The sequence below is a fragment of the Heptranchias perlo genome, chromosome 4, assembly GCF_035084215.1.
Source record: "Heptranchias perlo isolate sHepPer1 chromosome 4, sHepPer1.hap1, whole genome shotgun sequence".
Classification (NCBI taxonomy): Eukaryota; Metazoa; Chordata; class Chondrichthyes; order Hexanchiformes; family Hexanchidae; genus Heptranchias; species Heptranchias perlo.
In genome coordinates this window covers 138,167,245-138,188,302 of record NC_090328.1, presented here as the reverse complement: position 1 = coordinate 138,188,302, position 21,058 = coordinate 138,167,245, and the positions used below count along the sequence as shown (strand labels likewise).

General features: G+C 42.9%; 1 protein-coding gene across 7 annotated transcripts in view; it reads left to right on the top strand.

Annotated features, from left to right (window-relative positions):
- zdhhc21 (zinc finger DHHC-type palmitoyltransferase 21) overlaps window positions 1-21,058 on the top strand; it is a 238,544-nt gene that overhangs the window by 140,515 nt on the left and 76,971 nt on the right. For 5 of the 7 annotated variants that reach the window (XM_067983681.1, XM_067983682.1, XM_067983679.1 and 2 more), the window contains exon 7: window positions 839-882. In XM_067983681.1, coding sequence (XP_067839782.1) covers window positions 839-882 — 44 coding nt within the window. Of the gene's footprint in view, window positions 1-838; window positions 883-10,260; window positions 17,895-21,058 lie in introns of those variants that run through there. The other 2 variants (XM_067983684.1, XM_067983683.1) reach the window with 2 other exon arrangements.

Genomic DNA, 21,058 nt, shown 5'->3' with positions numbered 1-21,058 from the left:
GGGTCGGTGTCGGTAGGCTTGTTGGGCCTGGGGGACGCACTCCTGCTCCTCCGGGCCCACAAGCTGTGCCTTTCTGTGCCTTTGTTCGTCTCGGGCTTTCTCACGTCCTTTCACGAGGCATAAAACAGAAGGCCTGGGAATCCTGGCCTCCCGGGGTTGAAATCAGGAAGTCCAGAAAAATGGAGGCCCGAAGCCTCCTTGAAAGGTTTTAAGGCCCGACCCGCCCTCCTGGGAACGGGTTGGTCGCCTGCCCCGCTTCCCGCCCCGATGAAAACCAGAAATCAGCGGGTTGGTGGCAGGTCTGAAATAGTGGCAATTTTCAATGCCCCCCCCGCCCTCAACACACTCGTTTTTCAATGTTAAAATTGAGCCCTAACAGTACTTGTCTGTAATCACTGTTTCAGATCTTTGTTAGGAAATGGTTTCCTTGAGAATCTGGTGATGTAGGAAGAGTGGTAATGAAACAGAAATGGCAGAATAGACAGTGGGACCAGCAGAATTAACAGCATTAAGACAGATAAGCTTGTGTTAGAAATAACTCAGGGAGACACTATAGTTCTCGTTCATAAACCTAATACCTGTTGCTACAGCCCAGAATGGATTGATCACTTGAAATTGCAAGCTGATTTTTATTTTAGTTCAGTTGCTCAGAATGTCTTTACACTGGAGGTTGAACACTTTGAAAGTAGAATGTTCAGAACATGGTTCTTTCAAATACATGTCAATTGTTTATTGTACATGTCTCTCTATTTACTATACATGTCCAAATCATAATTCTAAACGATTGCATGTGGAATATAATTTATAAATGTTGTACTTTCTATCTTTTTGCCAACAGGATATGACAACTATAGAAAGAATGTCAAGTTGCCTTGATGAGACGTGAGTACCGAGGGGAGCTGAATGGAGTTGTTCTTTCTCTATACTAGGGGAAATGGGAGAGTATTGGGAGAAGTATCAGAATATTGAAGTTGATCACTATCGTGTCTAAATAGCATGATGGATTGTTAGGTTTATTTCAGCAAGATATGCAGGGGTGGAAAATTAACAGGGAAAGTGAAGGCGTGCAAAAATAGTGTAAATCCCAATAAAGTAAAAAAAATGACTAGCAGTTACATGGTAATTCAACGGAACAAAAGAAACTGAACTGCTTTACATGAACAGAACTTAGAGAATTTAAATTCAGTGCCAGTTTTTCAAAAATAAATAAGTTGTTCTTCACTTCTTCCACGAGGTGGTGTAACATTGATGAAAAGCTAATAAAAAGTTCAGTGACACAAGGGGCTTGATTTTCGGGTGAAGGAGCGGGTGTGTTGGGGGCCGGGGGGGGGGCTCCGAAAGTCGCTGAAATCCCGAGCGGGTTCGGAGCCTGGCTCCAACCCGCCGACCTCCGGGTTCCCCAGTGACGCATCCAGACGCGCGCACGCCTCCCGAATGCGGAATTCCATTGGCAATTAAAGCCGGCGGGATGATAACTTGCATAGTTTCTCCGATAGTTGAAGTACTTGAACTACTTGATTGACTCGACATTCCCGTGCTGTGGGAAACACTCCCTTATGCAACAGACGTGTTTCAGCCAGCAGCCAATGGGAGATGCAAAGGATTTTTTGACAGGTAGGGAGAAAACGTCATTTATTGCAGCAGGGCACTCTGTCACTTCAGACAAAGTTTTGGCTGCAACACCTTTGTGTTTTCATTCAAAATTCTCACTTTCCACCCAAAATTCTGCTGTTCAAACTTTGCGGACCCCCTCAAACTCACACCGTCAGGATGGGGGGCGCCATGGCTGCATTCATCACTTCATCCGAGGACAAGCAACATCCCCGGCCTCACCAGGCACGGTGTCCACCTCCGCCAGGTGGAGCTCCACAACACAGTGCTGCGCCACAGGCACCTGCAAAAGAGCACAGAGGGCAAAAACAGAGAGAGCAACGTCGCAGGAGGCACTACCCTCGCCACAGGGTCTACAGACCGAGGCTCAGCTTCCTGGACCTCTCTGAGGAGCAGTGCATACGGAGGCTCAGAGTCAGTCGCCAGATAGTCGCAGTCATCTGCAGCCTCCTTCATGCTGAGCTGCTCCCGGCTGGGCCGAGCAGCATCTCCTTACCTGTCACTGTCAAAGTCACCACTGCCCTCAATTTCTTCGCCTCCGGATCATTCCAGGGTGCCACCGGGGACATTGCCATGGTGTCTCAGTCGTCTGCACACAAGTGCGTAGGGTGGGTCACCGATGGCTTGTTTTGCAGGGCCTCGCACTACGACAACTTCCCCATGGATGACCTCAGCCAGACGGAGAGGGCAGTGGGATTCCACTCTGTGGCTGGCTTCCCATGGGTGCAGGGTGTAATCGATTGCACCCATATAGCAATACGAGCACCTCCACACGAGCCAGGACTGTTCATCAACAGGAAGGGCTATCACTCCATCAACACTCAGCTCATCTGTGACCACCGCAAGAGATTCCTTCACGTGTGCACCAGATACCCTGGCAGCTGCCTCCGGGAGTCCAACATCCCGCCCCTCTTCCACGCACAGAACACCCGCAAGGGCTGGCTCCTCGGGGACAAGGGATACCCCCTGCACACTTGGCTCATGACGCCTCTGAGGAACCCCATCACCAAGCAACAGCGTCGATGTAACGACAGCCACATCGCTACCAGGTCTACAATTGAGCATGCTAAAGGGCTGTTCAAGATGCGCTTCAGGTGTCTTGATCGTTCTGGGGGAGCGCTTCAATACGCACCAGACAGAGTGGGACACATTATAGTCGTGTGTTGTGCCCTGCACAACATGGCACAACAGAGAGGGGTACCGCTGGAGGAGGCCCCATCCACATCTTCCATCCACATTGAGGAGGAGGAGGAGGAGGCAAAGGAGGAGGAGGAGCAGGAGCAACCCACGGGCAGAACAGCGGCTCATCTGGCTGCTCGTGAGGCTCGGGAGTCACTGATAAGTGAACGGTTCTCCTAACATCAGACAGTGTGAAGAGTCCAGTCCTCACCACCTGGACAGAGGAGCGGCCACAACAGCCCCCCACCTCGCACCCTGCACAAAACAGTGCTGCAACTACACATACGCCCACTGTAGAGTGACCCAATGGGTGGCATCAAGTGTGGGTGTTCATGGTGAACCTCATGAAAGGGCCTTATTACAGAAGCCAGTCAGGAATGGCCAAGACGTGGCAGTAGTGGTGACAATAATAATATTTAATGTGAGTTTAACAGAAAGCAAATATAAATAAAAGACACGAGCATCTGTCAAACACCCTTGTGCATCCCCTTCGTGCTTACAAAACCTTCGCCTTTCACTTCCGACTACTTCTATGTGGTGCTTCCCCGGTGGCTGCAGCAGAGGGAGTGGCAGGTTGCTCTTGTTCGTGCCCTGACCGATTAGATGCTTTGGGCCTACGCCCTCTGGGTTTTGGAGCCTGTGAGGGCCCCTCCAAAGACTGCTCCATCTGCACCTATGCAGGGGCAGACTCGGCCACCTGGAGAGGAGGTAGCATTGCGGGTACTGGTTGAGAGGGAGGGCAATGGGTGAGACGTGCGAGCGCTTTGAGTGGCGTCCCCACTTCCATGTCCCCTTTAGCCATCGTCCTCCCCTGGGCCAGGCCCACACCACTCCTACCACTCTGCTGGACAACAGTTTGGAGGACATGTGTGAAGCCTTGTAAGGCTAGTGCCAGAGTATCTGTCTGCCTGTTTAAGGCGGCAGAATGTTGTTCACCCTGAGTCCGAACGGCCGTTGTCAGGGCCTGAATGGACTCATTTGTGAGCCGTGCTTGAAGCTCAATGGAGGCTAGCCTTCCCTCCATCGCAGACATTCCCACACCTACCCGCGACAGTATGTCAGAAATGCCCTCACGTCCCTGTGACACTATTTCAGAGATACCCTCACGTCCCTGTGACAGTATCTCAGGGAGTTGTTCACGCCCATGTGACACTATCTCAGAGATTCCCTCCCGTACCTGTGCCACCATTTCACTCATGCAGGAGTTGGACTCCTCCATCCTCTGCGCTATAGTGGAGAGTGCATGTGGCACCTGTTCCAGCACCTCGCAAATATGCTGCTGTCCCTCGATCGTTCTCCTGTTAAACAATGGCCCCCAGGGTTCAGGATTTGTATCCAGCTGAGCAGAGCCTGGAGAGGAGTGCTCCCACCGACACGGACTCTCCACAGCTGCCCCTGCCACCAGTGTCTGCTCGTGCTCACATGTGTGGTAAGTCATCATGTGTGACCCCAACTAACTGAAGATGGGGACCCACCAAGGTGTGTGTATCTGCGCTGGTGGATGGCTCGCTCAGATGTGATGGTGCACCCTCAGAGGTCGCAGGTCCTCAGGTGCATCGCCCTCCGCCATCTCGGCGGTCGCTGAAGGCCCTATAAGAGAACAGAAGGCAATATTAAGCATGTGTCATGTTGCGATGAGCATACTGAGGTGCTGAAGATGGCAATGAATGTTAAAGTCCTGTCACCAGACGTTTGTCGGGTGCCAGTCTCGGCGTCCCCGATGGACAGGCACTCGAGGGTGTGGCTACGAGAGCAGGTCAGAGGCTGGGTATTCTGCGGCGAGTGACTCACCTCCTGACTCCCCAAAGCCTTTCCACCATCTACAAGGCACAAGTCAGGAGTGTGATGGAATACTCTCCACTTGCCTGGATGAGTGCAGCTCCAACAACACTCAAGAAGCTCGACACCATCCAGGACAAAGCAGCCCGCTTGATTGGCACCCCATCCACTACCCTAAACATTCACTCCCTTCACCACCGGCGCACTGTGGCTGCAGTGTGTACCATCCACAGGATGCACTGCAGCAACTCACCAAGGCTTCTTCGACAGCACCTCCCAAACCCGCAACCTCTACCACCTAGAAGGACAAGAGCAGCAGGCGCATGGGAACAACACCACCTGCACGTTCCCCTCCAAGTCACACACCATCCCGACTTGGAAATATATCGCCGTTCCTTCATTGTCGCTGGGTCAAAATCCTGGAACTCCCTTCCTAACAGCACTGTGGGAGAACCGTCACCACACGGACTGCAGCGGTTCAAGAAGGCGGCTCACCACCACCTTCTCAAGGGCAATTAGGGATGGGCAATAAATGCCGGCCTCGCCAGCGACGCCCACATCCCGTGAACGAATAAAAAAAAAAGCTCCAGAGCCTCCTGCTCCAGGTCTGTGAGGATGATGATCTGATGCGGCCCCCCCTCCAGTCCTCGCCCACTCCCGTGCATTCTGGGCTCTCTTCTCCTGTAAGGGGAGAAAGTACAGGCGCATGAGTGAGTGATGGTGATGTGGCCAACCAATTAATGCATTTGGTTTGGGTGAGGCTGACCGTGAAAGAGATGCATCAGAGGGTGAATATGAGACAGAGCCATGACATTGTATGAGGATTGGGTTGAGTGACAGTGGTGGGGTGAGTCAGGGGAGGTGAGGAAGTGCAGGTGATTTGAGGATGAGCTTTGAGTGGGTGTGAGGAGTGATGTGATGGAGTAGTGTTGGCAGTGCAGAATGAGTTGGGGGGGTGGGGGCAGTGATTTGGAAGACGGAGTGTAGGAGAATGAGTAAGTGTACTCACTTTGGCTGACCTAGTTAGGTCATTGAAGCGCTTCCTGCACTGGATCCAAGTGCGGGAGATGTTGCTGCTGCTGGTGACCTCCTCTGCCACCTCGAGCCAGGCCTTCTCGGTGGCAGAGGCAGGCCACTTTCTCCCGTCCGCCGGGTAAAACAGATCCCTCCTCCTCCTCACCCCATCCAGCGGCACCTGGAGTGAGGCATCACTAAATCTAGAAGCAGCCTTTCCCCTCTGCTGCTCCATTCTATAATTTAGGGTGTTTGTTCCAGGAGCAGCCATTGGAGGACTGCCCCTTTAAATAGAGCTCCTCCGCTGACAGCCTGTGATGCGGGTGCGCAGTCCGCCCGTTGCGCAGCTTTCCGACAGCAAACCCGAAAGCCACGTTAAAAGTGGCTCCAATTGACCCACGATCGCATGGGAAACAAACAGTTTTTATTGGGCAGGTTACCCAAGTGCCCAATCGCCCCCCCACCCCCCACCCCCCCCCCCCCTGCTGCCATCCCACCTCCCCACTAATATCGGGGCCAAGATCTCAAGGTAGGCAGCATACCAGCAAACAATATACTTTCAGCTCCTGTTTATTATGTGTGTTTTTTTCTGGTGGTAGATTACAGTGTACGCCTAATTTCACGTCGTTTAATTCAGATGATTTGATAATTCACTTTTCAGCACCAAATTACCACTTTACTGTGTTAATTACTTTGTTTAAATCCCATTTTTGGATAATTGGTCATTTGGTGCTGAAAATTGAATTATCAAACCGTTAAAATTAAACAACTTTCAATTAACATTTTTGCATAATTAGAAACATAGAAAATTTATGGCACAGGAGGCCATTTGACCGATTGTATCTGTGCTGGTCAATAAAGAGTTACCCAGCTTAATCCCACTTTCCAGCACTTGGTCCGTAGCCTTGTAGGTTACGGCACTTCAGGTGCATATCCAGGTACTTTTTAAATGTGATGAGGGTTTCTGCCTCTGCCACCCTTTCAGGTAGAGCGCTCCAGACCCCCACCACCCTCTGGGTGAAAAAAAATGTCTTCATTTCCCCTCTAATCCTTCTACCAATTACTTTAAATCTATGCCCCCTGGTTATTGACCCCTCCGCTAAGGGAAATAGGTTCTTCCTATCCACTCTATCTAGGCCCCTCATAATTTTATACACCTCAATTAAATCACCCTTCAGTCTCCTTTATTCCAATGAAAACAACCCCAGCCTATCCAATCTTTCCTCATAGCTAAGATTTTTCAGTCCTGGCAACATCTTCGTAAATCTCCTCTGTACCCTCTCTAGTGCAATCACATCTTTCCTGTAATGTGGTGACCAGAACGATACGCAGTACTCGAGCTGTGGCCTAACTAGTGTTTTATACAGTTCTAGCATAACCTCCCTGCTCTTATATTCTTTGACTCGACTAATAAAGGAAAGTATCCCTTATGCCTTCTTAACCATCTTATCTACCTGACCTGCTACCTTCAGGGATCTGTGGACATGCACTCCAAGGTCCCTCACTTCCTCTACACCTCTCCAGTATCCTACCATTTATTGTGTATTCCCTTGCCTTGTTTGACCTCCTAAATGCATTACCTCACACTTCTCCAGATTGAATTCCATTTGCCACTTTTCTGCCCATCTGACCAGTCCATTGATATCTTCCTGCAGTCTACAGCTTTCCTCCTTACTATCAACCACACGGCCAATTTTTGTATCATCTGCAAACTTCTTAATCATGCCCCCTACATTTAAGTCTAAACCATTGATATATATCACAAGAAGCAAGGGACCTGGTACTGAGCCCTACGGAACCCCACTGGAAACAGCCTTCCAGTCACAAAAACACCCGTCGACCATTAACCTTTGCTTCCTGCCACTGAGCCAATTTTGGATCCAATTTGCCACTTTCCCTTGGATCCCATGGGCTTTTACTTTTTTGACCAATCTGCCATGTGGGACCTTGTCGAAAGCCTTGCTAAAATCCATGTAGACTACATCAAACGCGTTACCCTCATTGACCCTCCTTGTTACCTCCTCAAAAAATTCAATCAAGTTGTAGACACAACCTTCACTTAACAAATCCGTGCTGACTGTCCTTGATTAACCCGTGCCATTCTAAATGACGGTTTATCCTGTCCCTCAGAATTGATTCCAATAATTTGCCCACCACCGAGGTTAGACTGACTGGCCTGTAATTACTCGGTCTATCCTTTTCTCCCTTTGTGAACAATGGTACAACGTTAGCAGTTCTCCAATCCTCTGGTACCACGCCTGTAGCCAGGGAGGATTGGAAAATGATGGTCAGAGCCTCTGCTATTTCCTCCCTTGCTTCTTTTAATAGCCTGGGATACATTTCATCCGGGCCTGGCGATTTATCTACTTTCAAAGATGCTAAACCCCTTAATACTTCCTCTCTCACTATGTTTATCCCATCCAATATTTCACACTCCTCCTCCTTAACCACAATCTCTGCATCGTCCCCCTCTTTTGTGAAGACAGATGCAAAGTATTCATTAAGAACCATACCCACATCTTCCACCTCCACACATAGTTTACCTTTTTGGTCTCCAATAGGCCCTACTCTTTCCTTAGTTATCCTCTTGCTCTTTATGTATTTATAAAACATTTTGGGGTTTTCCTTAATTTTACCTCCCAGTATTTTTTCATGCCTTCTCTTTGCTTTCCTAATTTCCTTTTTAATTTCACCCCTGTACTTTCTATACTCCTCTAGGCTTTCTGCAGTATTGAGCTCTTGGTGTCTGACATAAGCTTCCCTTTTTTGCCTTATCTTACCCTGAATGCTCCTTGTCATCCAGGGGGCTCTGGATTTGGCAGCCCCACCCTTTTTACATTTTGGGAATATGTTTATTCTGAACCCCTTGAATCTCCCCCTTGAATGCCTCCCACAGTTCTGACACTGATTTAGCTTCAAATAGCTGTTTCCAGTCCACTTTTACTAAATCACCTCTCAGCTTAGTAAAGTTGGCCTTTCCCCAATTTCCCTAATTCAAGGTTTATAAGCGCAAAATCAACTTCAAATTAATCAGGAGTAGACTGCACCAGGGAATAAACAAAATACTCTACATAATTATAGTATCATAGTAGGTACAGCACAGGAGGAGGCCATTCGGCCCATTGTGCCTGTGCCGGCTCTTTGAAAGAGCTATCCAATTAGTCCCATTCCTCTGCTCTTTCCCCATAGCCCTGTAATTTTTTCCCCTTCTAGTATTTATCCAATTCCCTTTTGAAAGTTACTATTGAATCTGCTTCCAGCACCCTTTCAGGCAGTGCATTCCAGATCATTACAACTCGCTGTGTAAAAAAAATGTTTCCTCATGTCGCCTCTAGCTCATTTGCCGATCACTTTAATTCTGTATCCTCTGGCTACTGACCCTTCTGCCACTGGAAACAGTTTCTCCTTATTTATTCTTAATTTCGAACACCTCTATCAAATCTCCCCTTAACCTTCTCTGTTCTAAGGAGAACAATCCCAGCTTCTTCAGTCTCTCCACATAACTGAAGTCCCTCATCCCTGGCACCATTCTAGTAAATCTCTTCTGCACCCTCTCTAAGGCCTTCACATCCTTCCTAAAGTGTGGTGCCCAGAATTGAACACAATACTCCAGCTAACCCAGTTATTTATAAAGGTTTAGCATAACTTCCTTGCTTTTGTACTCTATGCCTCTATTAATAGCCCAGGATCCCATATGCTTTTTTAACAGCCTTCTCAACTTGTCCTGCCACCTTCAAAGATTTGTGTACATACTTACCCAGGTCTCCCTGTTCCTGCACCCCCTTTAAAATTGTACCATTTAGTTTATATTGCCTCTCCTCATTCTTCCGACCAGCGGTACTACTTTGTGCAGACACATGGCAGATGAAATTTAATGCAAAGTAGAGTGAAGTAGTACACTCCTTATTCTTCACTGGTAGGAAGAATGAGGAGAGTACTGCCTCACACTACTTTGCATTAAATTGCATCTGCCATGTGTCTGCACATTTCACCAGTCTGTCTGTGTCCTCCTGAAGTCTGTTACTATCCTCCACATTATTTACTGCATTTCCGAGCTTCGTGATATCTGCAAACTTTGAAATTATACCCTCTATACTCAAGTCCAGATCATTAATATATATCAAAAAAAGCAGTGGTCCTAATACTGACCCCTGGGAAATACCACTGTATATTTCCCTCCAGTCTGAAAAGCAACCATTCACCACTACTCTCTGCTTTCTGTCCCTTAGCCAATTTACTACTGAAATCATTTGTGGACTACCAGGTCAGAAAGCTTAATTTACAAAATGAAGATTTGATGGTAGCACCTCTTTTAGAACTGAAAAAATTGCTATTATAATTTGTGTTGGTGGGTGATTCTGCACTGTCCACAAACTTAACATATCCCCAGAAATCAAGAATATTAAAAAGCCAGCATTTTGAAATATGCAAATTTAACTACTGTGTAATTTTTTATAGACTAATTAGAAAATATACTGCTTTCAATTTCAATGTTTCAAATAAAAGAAACTGAAGACTGCCGTTGACTTCCGCGTGTCTAGTGCTATACAGGGATTTAGTTTCAAACACTTAATGAGTCATGATGAGCCAACAGTGCTACATCAGTCAAGCTGTTGTTCTTATCTGACTGCAATGCTCAAAGGGAGTGCTGCCTCTTACTAATGCTGTTATCTGTAGATTGAAGCCCAGCAAGCCATGGCAGAAGACCTTCTCAGAAGTGTTTGGCACTAGCTGGAAGATCCTGTGGTTCATTCCATTCAGGCAGAGGCAACCGCTGCGAGTCTCCTACCACCTCACCAATCACGTTTAACAGATAGAAGCTGAAAAGACGAGTCCTCCTGTGTCGAAATACTAGCAGCATTCCCAATAATAGGCCCCTCCCCATGTTCAATTTGAAATTTGACACTTCTTCTCCTAGCAACAGTGATGTGTTCCGAGCAATATGCCTAACAAAATCTATTCTCTGTTAATGGCCAATACAGTCTGTGTTTCATGGTCACGAAAGAGTATTCGGTACAACCCTTTGAAAATACTACCGTTGTCTTAGAAACATTCATAAACAATTAATTATCGATATGAGGCATTTACTATTCAGAAATGTGGAGATTTTCTTTATTTAATGGGACTGTTCCAGTCAATTTGAGCCTGATTTGTATCAGTTAATGGGATGACCATTTTGGTCAAAAATACTACACGGATTATTCTTCATTTTTTCTGGAGACTCCTTCAAATAAGCATGTCTGAAGAGTTTAGTTTGTGAAAGGTGGTAGCAATATTGTAGCGCCTGATTTATAATTATGAATTTGTGATCCATTCTTATTTTTGTTGTTGACAAATTCTTTTGGATAAAGCAGATGCAAATGTACACTGCTGGGAAAAGATTCAGCCCATGCAGGTCAGTAAAAAGACGTCAGTCTTTGTAATGTTATATTTTAGTACAAAGAAAGATGCAAAAGATGAATTGTTCGGGGGTCTTTGAAAGAATTACGTTCTGGTTTTAAAATATTTTACATGTGAGCTTTCCTTTAGCGATTGATTTTTGAAAAAATGTTTTTGTATATTCAGTTTCTGCAGTTTATTTATACAAATATTTAACTTTTGTATCGAACGTGGCTGATGGGGTTAACTACTATTTGTTACTCCGGAGTGCTACAAGAACATTTTTTTATGGAAATGAGGAAAAAATTGATTCTATGCTAGGAATATGGAAATTCTCAGTTGGAGAGGATTATGGAGTGTCAGATGCACCAGATTGCATGGAGCAGTATGATTAATGACGTTTATTTAAGTGCAGTAAAATAAAAATGGCCAGTCCCGGGGGAAGCAGTTTACAGGGTAGCAAATCAAAATGAAAATTTTTTATCAAGTGCCTATAATTTAATGATTTTTATCGTGACAGTGCATTTGGCTTGATCTGATCAGTTCAGGAACCAAAGATGCTATTTAACTGTTGGGATAAGCTTGAATGATAAATGAAATTGTGATTTTTTTTTAAATAACCTGCAGTAATTTGTTACAATAACTTTGTTGTGTCCTGATTTTTAGGCTATCGATTAATGCTGATCTTTCTGTAGTGACCGTTTGTGTTTTTAAAATTTATTGCGAGATTTGTAGTAAGTCTGTGTATACTCTCCCTTTTTGGTTAGGGGATATCCTAACACGTAGTGCACACTGTTTACACAGTTTTATACACTGCAGAAGTAAATTCTCACCCGCCCCCCAATCAGAAAACTCTTGAGTGAATCCATAAGAAATACCAAAACCTGTCAAATAAGTGGTAAACAAATAGGATTGCATTATTGACAGTTAAAGAGCATGTCAGGATAATTGTAAGAACTCTGCTCTATGTCTTTTGTGTGCTTGGTAATTCTCAGTACAATACTTTATTAAATCTCTGCTTTATACCTTTTAAGTTGAAGTAGCATTAGTGTTTGATTTAATACCTCAGAAGACCATGTTTTTCCCAGTTTTCTCCTTTCCCCTTGTGAAGGTGCTGATGTATGGTGGAGTACAAGTTTATAGGTAGCAGCAACACTGCCCAACCTCATCCAAATGACCAGCCTTCATGTGGAAACCTAGACAGTGAGTGCCGACAAAGCTATTCGCTATGGAGAGCATCACTACTGAGTCTGATCCTTTCCTCATGCATGTACTTTCCAGCGGGAATGAATGATTTCCCCCACCTACTTAGTCCTGTGGCACTGATACCAATTGCAATTACCAACTGCTAATTCAGTATACATCGGGCACCAAACTCGCGAACCTTCTGGTCTGCATGGCTCAATGGGAGTTTGGTTTCACATTTACTTGCCTGAGCCATCAGAGGAGTTTGCTTTGCAAGACAATCTACCAGGAGCAGTGTGACTCATTCAGTAATATGATTGTGTTGTTGCATCACGAATTGCATCTCTTGCTCAAAAAAAACTAGCACCAATAAGCAAAGCCCGATTACAAATTTCATGTTACAGAAGGTAGCATTTGTTGTAATGCAGACTTTAAAGCCAGCCAGTATGGCACTTTTCTGGAATTTTAATTTCTGCTAACAGCCCTTTAATATTTTAACTGTTATAAAATATACCCAATTAACTATTTGAATAAACAGACTTTGTACATATGATTTAATGCACCATCATCGGCATATCATGTTCTGACAAATTGGCCGTGACTTACATAATCAAATGTACAGGGAAAGTAGCACAGTCTGACTCTGTTTCTAAATAAGTTTATTATTTGTTAAAGTTGAGCAGCGTGTAGTTTGTACCAACAATTGGTTTTGCCAATTATAAAATGATGTCTGTAGAGTTCCCTATTTTACTCAGATATGGTGCATTTTGTCAAAAATAGGTAGTCATTAATAGTGATGGGGTGAAAGAAAACAAAGTTTTACAGCATGTCAGTTGTAAAGCTTCTTGTTTGGTTTTAATAATGATACAGCTTTTTCCTATACGTACCAAGTGATTTTTTTTAGAATGTAAATGTTACGTGTTCTTTTGTGGAAGTTTTACTTTTGTTCAGGGAACAACTAGTTATGGTTTGACCTTCATTTCCACCTGAAGTGCTGAAGTTATGAGTTGTCCATACAGTAACAATAGAGGTTTACTGGGGGGGATTTTGGGTTGGCTTTTTGCTTGTGCAAAGCAGAAAATTATACAAATCATAAAGATTGTACTAAAATGTAGATCATAACCAGCGTGGTTTGTATGATGCAGGCTGGTGCAATAATACTGATCTAACACTTACAAACAATAAACTAAATGTATTCGGAACAGTATAGGCCATTTGAATTCTTATTTAAAAATAAACTTTAGAATAACAGTAAAAACCTGACTGATAGAGCTGAAAGAGACAACATTGGCATTTGTTGCTGGGAGTCTTAATTAGGAAGGTCTGCATCAAGTGAATCACACTCCAGAGCTCGGCAGGGATAGTCTTACTATGTCTTTGCGTGCAAGTCAGTTCAGTCTACATAGAAAACATGATTAAAACCATTCAAAGTGCAATACTGTTGACATTACTAAAATATAGCTACGCATTAACGTCTGAAGTCATTACAAATAAGCCGGTGTTTTATTAGATTCTTGTAAATTACGTTAGCAATAATCTAAATTGCATTGAAATGCATCATCTCAGCATTCATATCGATGTCTCTCCTGACTTTTCTGCCCTAAGCAAAAAAAAAGTTAAGATAAATATTGTTGAACAAACAAACTTGCATTTCTCTACAGCAACTTTCATGACCTCAGGACGCCCCAAAGAAAAACAACATACAAACACAAAAACACACTAAATTTACGTATGGTGTTCAGCAAGGAAAGCGTTAAACCATTTGAGGGAGGCACAACTTGTGAAATCCAACAGTTATCATAAGATACAAATTAGAAACAGTGCCTATGCTCATCAATGATTACATCTTCCTGTTACCTGAATTGTTAAAGAAAAGATGAGTTGGGAGTAGGTCTGGTGGCAGGTGTCAAACCGCCACAGGCCTGTGGCATGGAGGAGACGGGGTTCAGCAGACCAAACAACTGTACTGTGCTGTACCTGACCTTGAACTGCATCATGCTGACACTAGATGGCAAAAGTAGAAAAGCATTCCATTCCCCAGCACTGATATCTGCCACCTTGTTTGTAACGAGAACTCCTATCCTGTCCCTGCCGAGCTATGGAGTGTGATTCACGTGACTGCATGGGTCCAAGTGTTTGTTGGTTGGACTCAAGGACTGCGTCAATTTGGAGGGAACCTTGATTGCGATGCCTGCAGAACTGCCTTCACATCAAAGTTCTCACCTGACCAGGCGATATGCCTAAATAGTTGCAGTCGTCGAAGATTGATGGTTTCGGAGACAGTGGGTTGTGCTGGGCGTCTACAAATACCCTTATTCCTGACATAGTTGTACTAGCGGACTCCAAGTATTCGTTGGAGACACCATTGGTTGAATGGCTTGATTGGTCACAAACTGTAGGAGCTCATGTATCTTTCCATATGTCAAGACTGAGATAATAAGGCAGCTGTATAATCTGAGCTTGGTTGCAAGTTGTATTCTTGACAAGTTCTTATCAAGAGATTGCATATGGAATGCAATAAGGTAAAATGGCACATTTTTTGCCAAAAAAAATTAGATTCAACAATGCATTCAACTAGAGGAAATAATCCTCGGGCATTCTACTTCCTTAACCCATTCAGCTTGCGTTTTCTATTTTTGCAGTTGACTGGCATTGAAAAATCCTTTCCCACCAAAGGAGGGTTAAAAAATTGAAATTCAAAATGCAATATTAACCATTCTTAAGTATGGGGCAGGATATTGTGAGCTCACAACATTGCAACTTAAAAGGTACATTGCAGTTTTTTCTTTTTTCTCCTCAGTCTCCACAGACTAATGTTTGATACGCCACAGACTAATGTCGCTCCTTTGTCAAACTCCTATGGCGTGTCCTTTAACAGTGCAAAATTGGATCTCTTCCCTACCAGTCTTGACTCCCCCCCCCCCCCCGCCCCACCAACCAACCACCGCACCTTATGACCCACTTGAGACAAGAAATTAAACTGAGTCCAAAATTCCACTTTTATAGCTAACCATCACACTGGCAATGCCTTTTTCCATATTTGCTGAGCGTTAATGGTCAGGCAGCAGCTCTGTTCTTTCTACAGCTGCTGACTGTTTTTGATTTTCAGCAATTCCAGTTTTTTTTATTTGAATTTTGTATATTGCATTATCTTAAATATGTTTGCTTGGTTGTGTGATTGACGAACAGGTGGTGAAGAATTACCTTAAGCAGTCTCTCTTCTACTGTTTCTGGTCCACTACATTTCAGCTGTCAGTTTTTGAGGATTTTGATACCAGGCAGGACCAAACAAATCTTTTAACTTTTAATTTTGTTTTCAGACTGCTATCCTTGTCGTTGGCACAGATATTAACATATTGCTTCAATTGATATTTTTTCAGTGCTGCCAAAGCTTGGTTGCCCTCCTGGAAGAATTCAAATTGGAAATAGTATTTTTTGCTACCAAGTGGAAAAAGCTATATCCAGTAATATAAAATGCCTTTTCATAATCATCATCTTCCCTAATTCAGAGTACTTGTATTTCTAGGACTGCTCAAATAATCCTGATTAAATTGCACTGGAAAATATGGCTAGATCAAAAACTTTTATATAATGGTATGCAAGTGCTGGCAATGATTTTCCAATGATAAGGTGGTATGGAGAAAGTATATCTTCGTAGGAAAATATTTGGAGATGACATTTAAAAAAATAAAGTGATACTGAAACTGTATTTAACAATTCCTAAATTTATCTTGATGACATTGTTAAGAGTTTTTGTGACTTGTGCTTATTTATAGATAATTCATAGAATCATAGTAGGTACAGCACATGAGGAGGCCATTCGGCCCATCATGCCTGTGCCGGCTCTTAGAAAGAGCTATCTAATTAGTCCCATTCCCCGGCTCTTTCCCCATAGCCCTGTAATTTTTTTCCCTTCAAGTCTTTATCCAATTTCCTTTTGAAAGTTACTATTGAATCTGCTTCCACCACCCTTTCAGGCAGCGCATTCCAGATCATTACAACTCGCTGTGTAAAAAAATGTTTCCTCATGTCGCCTCTGGCTCTTTTGTTAATGACGTTAAATCCGTGTCCTCTGGTTACCGACCCTTCTGCCACTGGAAACAGTTTCTCCTTATTTACTCTGAAAACTATTTGAGTTTGAACACCTCTATCAAATCTCCCCTTAACCTTCTCTGTTCTAAGGAGAACAACCCCAGCTTCTCCAATCTCTCCACATAACTGAAGTCCCTCATCCCTGATACCATTCTAGTAAATCTCTTCTGCACCCTCTCTAAGGCCGTGACATCCTTCTTAAAGTGTGGTGTCCAGAATTGAACACAATACTCCAGCTGAGGCCTAGCCGGTATTTTATAAAGGTTTAGCATAACTCCTTTGCTTTTGTACTCTACGCCTCTATTAATAAAGCCCAGGATCCCATATGCTTTTTTAACAGCCTTCTCAACTTGTCCTGCCACCTTCAAAGATTTGTGTCCCTCTGTTCCTGCATCCCCTTTAAAATTGTACCATTTAGTTTATATTTCCACTCATCCTACTAAAATGCATCACTTCACACTTTTCTCTGCGTTAAATTTCATCTACCATGAGTCTGCCCATTTCACCAGTCTGTCTATGTCCTCTTGAAGTCTGCTATTATCCTCCAGATTGTTCACTACATTTCTGAATTTACACTGGACCATGTAATTCAATGTTTAAAGTTTTCTTACGCTGTTATTAAATGCGACTTCCTGGACTCCATATTTTTGTGTTAGCCATTGTAGTTACAGCCATAATTAAACATAGAGAGATTGTAAATTCAATATCTGGTCCCAGGACATTACATTAATTCTTACGCATCAAATAGCAAATAATTGCCTCGAGTAACCAAATACTTTTTAAAAAAATCTAACTACAGCTGGTACAATCGTAAGGGTGGGATTTTTATTAACTCTCACAGATCTGTTGGTTTAGAATATACAAATACCTGCTAGTTTAGATCCAGTCTGTCTCTGGCCAAGCCACACATGCTAGCATTAAAAAAAAGGCAGCATTGATGGCAAAAGAATCCATTGTTTGACAGAGCTTTTCTGGTAATGACTTTTGCCTTCTGTAACTCATTTCTTTTGTTGCATCTGTTTACATCAACGGGTATAATGGAGTTGGGCAAAAAAATTATCCATTTCTTTTTTTTAAAAAAGGTCTGTTTATACAGTTCAGTGAAAAGATAAAAATTCTGTTACAGGTATTCCGACAAATAACTGAACAACACTAGTATTGCAAATTGCAATCTATTTATTTAGTTATATGTAAAATCTTTTCAATAGGCAAATTATTTCATTTGGCTTCACTTTGTGAGTTGCCAAGTCCTACAGAAACAACTGAACTGATTGAAAAATAAAGTGCTGTGATCTGTTAGGTGAATATAGTGGTGTTGGGCTGCTTTACTTTTGAAGATGGGAAAAACATGAGTCAAGTATTTTCATATGGGAATAATCATATGCCAAGCACTTCATTGGTGATGAGGTCAAACCTGGGTGTTGTGGTTGGGGTGGGGGGAGAATTAATTGAACTTATTTCATGTAAATTTTGTATTTTGAATGCAAGATTAATTTAGTCGCAACTAAGTTTTGTATTTTTATTTTGTTTACCAAAAAATCATGTTGCCTGTATGTTTTCTGACTTTATATAAGTTTGAAACAATGCCTTTTGTGATTTTTGTCTATCAAATTCTTGTCTGTTTTATTTTTCAATAAAAATGTTCTTGAACATAACTGGTTGCATAAATGCAATTTTTTCTCAAATAAAATAACGCTTTAATTACAGTGGAACCCTGCTTAATAGAGGGATGGCTTAACGCGTACAAGTCCATTAAAGTGACACTCTTACATTTCTAAAGCCATTAGTTCTGAATTATGGCCACCATCCTTAGAAAAGTGCATGGGGTACCAGAAAAGGTCTGGAAGAACCAGAACAGGTTGTTCCAGGTTTTCAACAGAGAGGCTTGGTTTTGATCCTTGTCTGGAAGAAAAAAAGGACTTTTGAAGATGGGAAAAACATGAGTCAAGTATTTTTTAAAAAATCATTAATAATGCAGAGAAGTTCTTGTGTAAAAGCACAAGAAAGCCAAGGGCATGATTATACATTTATGAAACTATATACTAAGCACAACTTAAGTAACTTCATACTTTGAGATGTTAACAAACAAAAGAAAATACAATGAATACTGACTGTTATCGTATTCAAAAAGGAATTGGACAGATTTATTAGCGTAGAGGGATAAACGTTTGGCAATAATGATAGAGAGCTATAAAATAGTCCCCATGCTCAGACCATAGATCTATATGGAAATGGTGGGACAACCTGAAATGGCTTGCTCATCTTCCTTTATTATCCTCCACATATAACAAGAAAGTCAGATTTGTCAGTGGGGCAAAATATCAGGGACTATACCTTTTTGAGATGTTTTGTATCAGATATGTGACTTGCCATTCCCTTCCCCCTTTCCTGTAGTACCAAGGCTTAGTCTTGGACTGATTTCACTGGTTCTGTTCCTCCCATTCAGCAAGCAGTCTATCTGTTTGTGGGAGTCATTCAAATATAGAGCTAACTTCTTGAGAGTTTGGAAATTCCCACAATCTTTACTTTTGCCTTAACATCTATTCCTCGTCTTATTTAAACTTATGTAGCCATTTCCAAACCATTGACCTATGTATGAAATTGTTTCTCTGAAAAACAGTGCTGCTCTTCACCCTGGCTGGTCTGCAAGGATCAGTGTTCTTCATAATTTCTACCGTATATTACACCTTAAATTTCTTTGTAAAAATTATTTAGAATTCCACCTTCCACAAATTGTCTCAATAATATGTCAACAGAGTGAATTCTGAAACTCTATGCCTTTTGGAATAGACAGTAAGTAGGGAACAGATTCATGTGCATCGTACAGTGCAACAAAAGTTCTGATTTTCATCTCGAGCCTCAGTTTGTATCTAAGTCGAGTTGTTAGTCACCACCAGGTGCCCCAACAGTTAGTGTGTTAACCCCCTCCTCTGTTTCTGGGATCAGCAGTTATTAGGATAATTTTAATTGTTTGGACAAAATCCTAGTTATTGGGATTATTCATTAGTGGGCAGGAAATTGTATTTAAAGGGACATTGCTTTTTAATCATTGATGTACAAAAAATTACATCTAGTCATTCCAGCAACACAGTACCTCAATTTTATGAAGGAGCAATAGATACTGGAGGACATGATCATGAGAGAGGCCCTCTTTGACAAATGGTCAACGATTCTTCAGGCAAGTGGCTCAAGTGCCATGCAGGAGGTGACAACAAATATTAGTTCCCACTGCACAATTCAGTGGACCTGACTGCAATGCTGCAAGTCTGCCAAGGTAGGTGATGCCATCATAACTTTATATTAATGCTGTGCACTAAGCATGCATTTCAACTAGAGTTATCTCTGTCTAACAGTACTTTGCTTTCTATTTATGCACCTGCTCCTGAGATTATGTTTTTTGTTCCTTCCCCACCTCCCAATTTCTATAAGTGTGCAATAGCGGTTAAGTCCAGTTATGGATTGGTGATTTATGCCATGCTATTCCAACTATCTTCTTAGGTTTTACAAATATGTGCATTTTATACCTACAGCTCACCAAAAAAAAAATGCAAGAACAACTTTGTGATCATTGGACTTTTAGGAGAGATTGTAGGTAAATTATTTTTTTAAATCGTCCTCTCTTTAAAATCTTGCAAAATCAAATGAAACGGCAAACCTGAGTTCTGTCTTAACCTGTGGCATGAGTGAGGCAGCTCGTCCAACAATTTATTTTGGAAGCATTCTTAAGGCTGTCTAGAGCTTTCTGAAGTAGTGAAAGAAATGTAAAAAAAAAATGGGCTGGACATGTACCTTGATAGTTAACTCATTGAGCCTTCTCCCAGCTGCCTTCTCACCAACTGGTATTCACCACATCCCCAGAGGAGCATCATCCTGGGACACTCTGTAACCCACCAAACACAAAGTGTGATGGAATTTAAAAACAATAATATCAGATTTGAGTTGCATAATTCAAAGTGGATGCTTTATACAGACTGCAAAGCAAAGTGAGCTTGCTTTCTGACTGACAAATCATGAGGACCTAATGATTTATACTTGACGATCCTGAAGGAAACCAGGGAAGAAATACTAGAGGCTCAGGCTAATTTTCCACAATTCCATGGGAAAGAATATTGTATCCAAGGCCTAGAGGTTGACAAATGTGACACCCCTCTTCAAAAACAAAAACCATAAAAACAGACAAATGGAATCCTTGGTTTGGTATACAGAGAATACAAAAGCAACAAGGTCATGTTGAACTGTACAAGACCTTAAGCAGCAGTTGGAATATTGTGTATAGTTTTTGGAATCCCATTTTATGAAGGATTTAAAAGCATTAGAAAATGTGCATCACATATTCACGAGAATGTTACCAGGGTGATAAGTTAAACGGTGACTTGATAAAGGTCTTCCAGATTATGAAGGGCTATGTCCAGATAAATAATGATAAATTGTTTCCACTGGTTGCTAAGATGGTAATGAGAGGGCATAAATTCAAGATGATCACAAAAGGAATTAAAGGCAGGTTAAAAATAAAGGAGGAAAAATTTGATAAGGGCCGTTTTCAGGCGGGGATAGCGTGATGCGCTAATACCCCGCGCCCGATGGCCCCTACGCAGGCAGCACCTGAACTTCGTGCTGCCTGCTACTTACCACCATATCTCCGTGCAGCCAGCGCTACCTGTGCTGCTGAGAGGCTGCACGGAGAATGAGGAAGTTGGAAATGGGGCGTGCACAGCGCACATCATCAGCAGCCTGCACCTCTTAATAGGTGGATAGCAGAACCGGCACGAGAGAGGGCTCCACGCTTCTCCGATGATGCACTGGATGCCCTGGTGGAAGG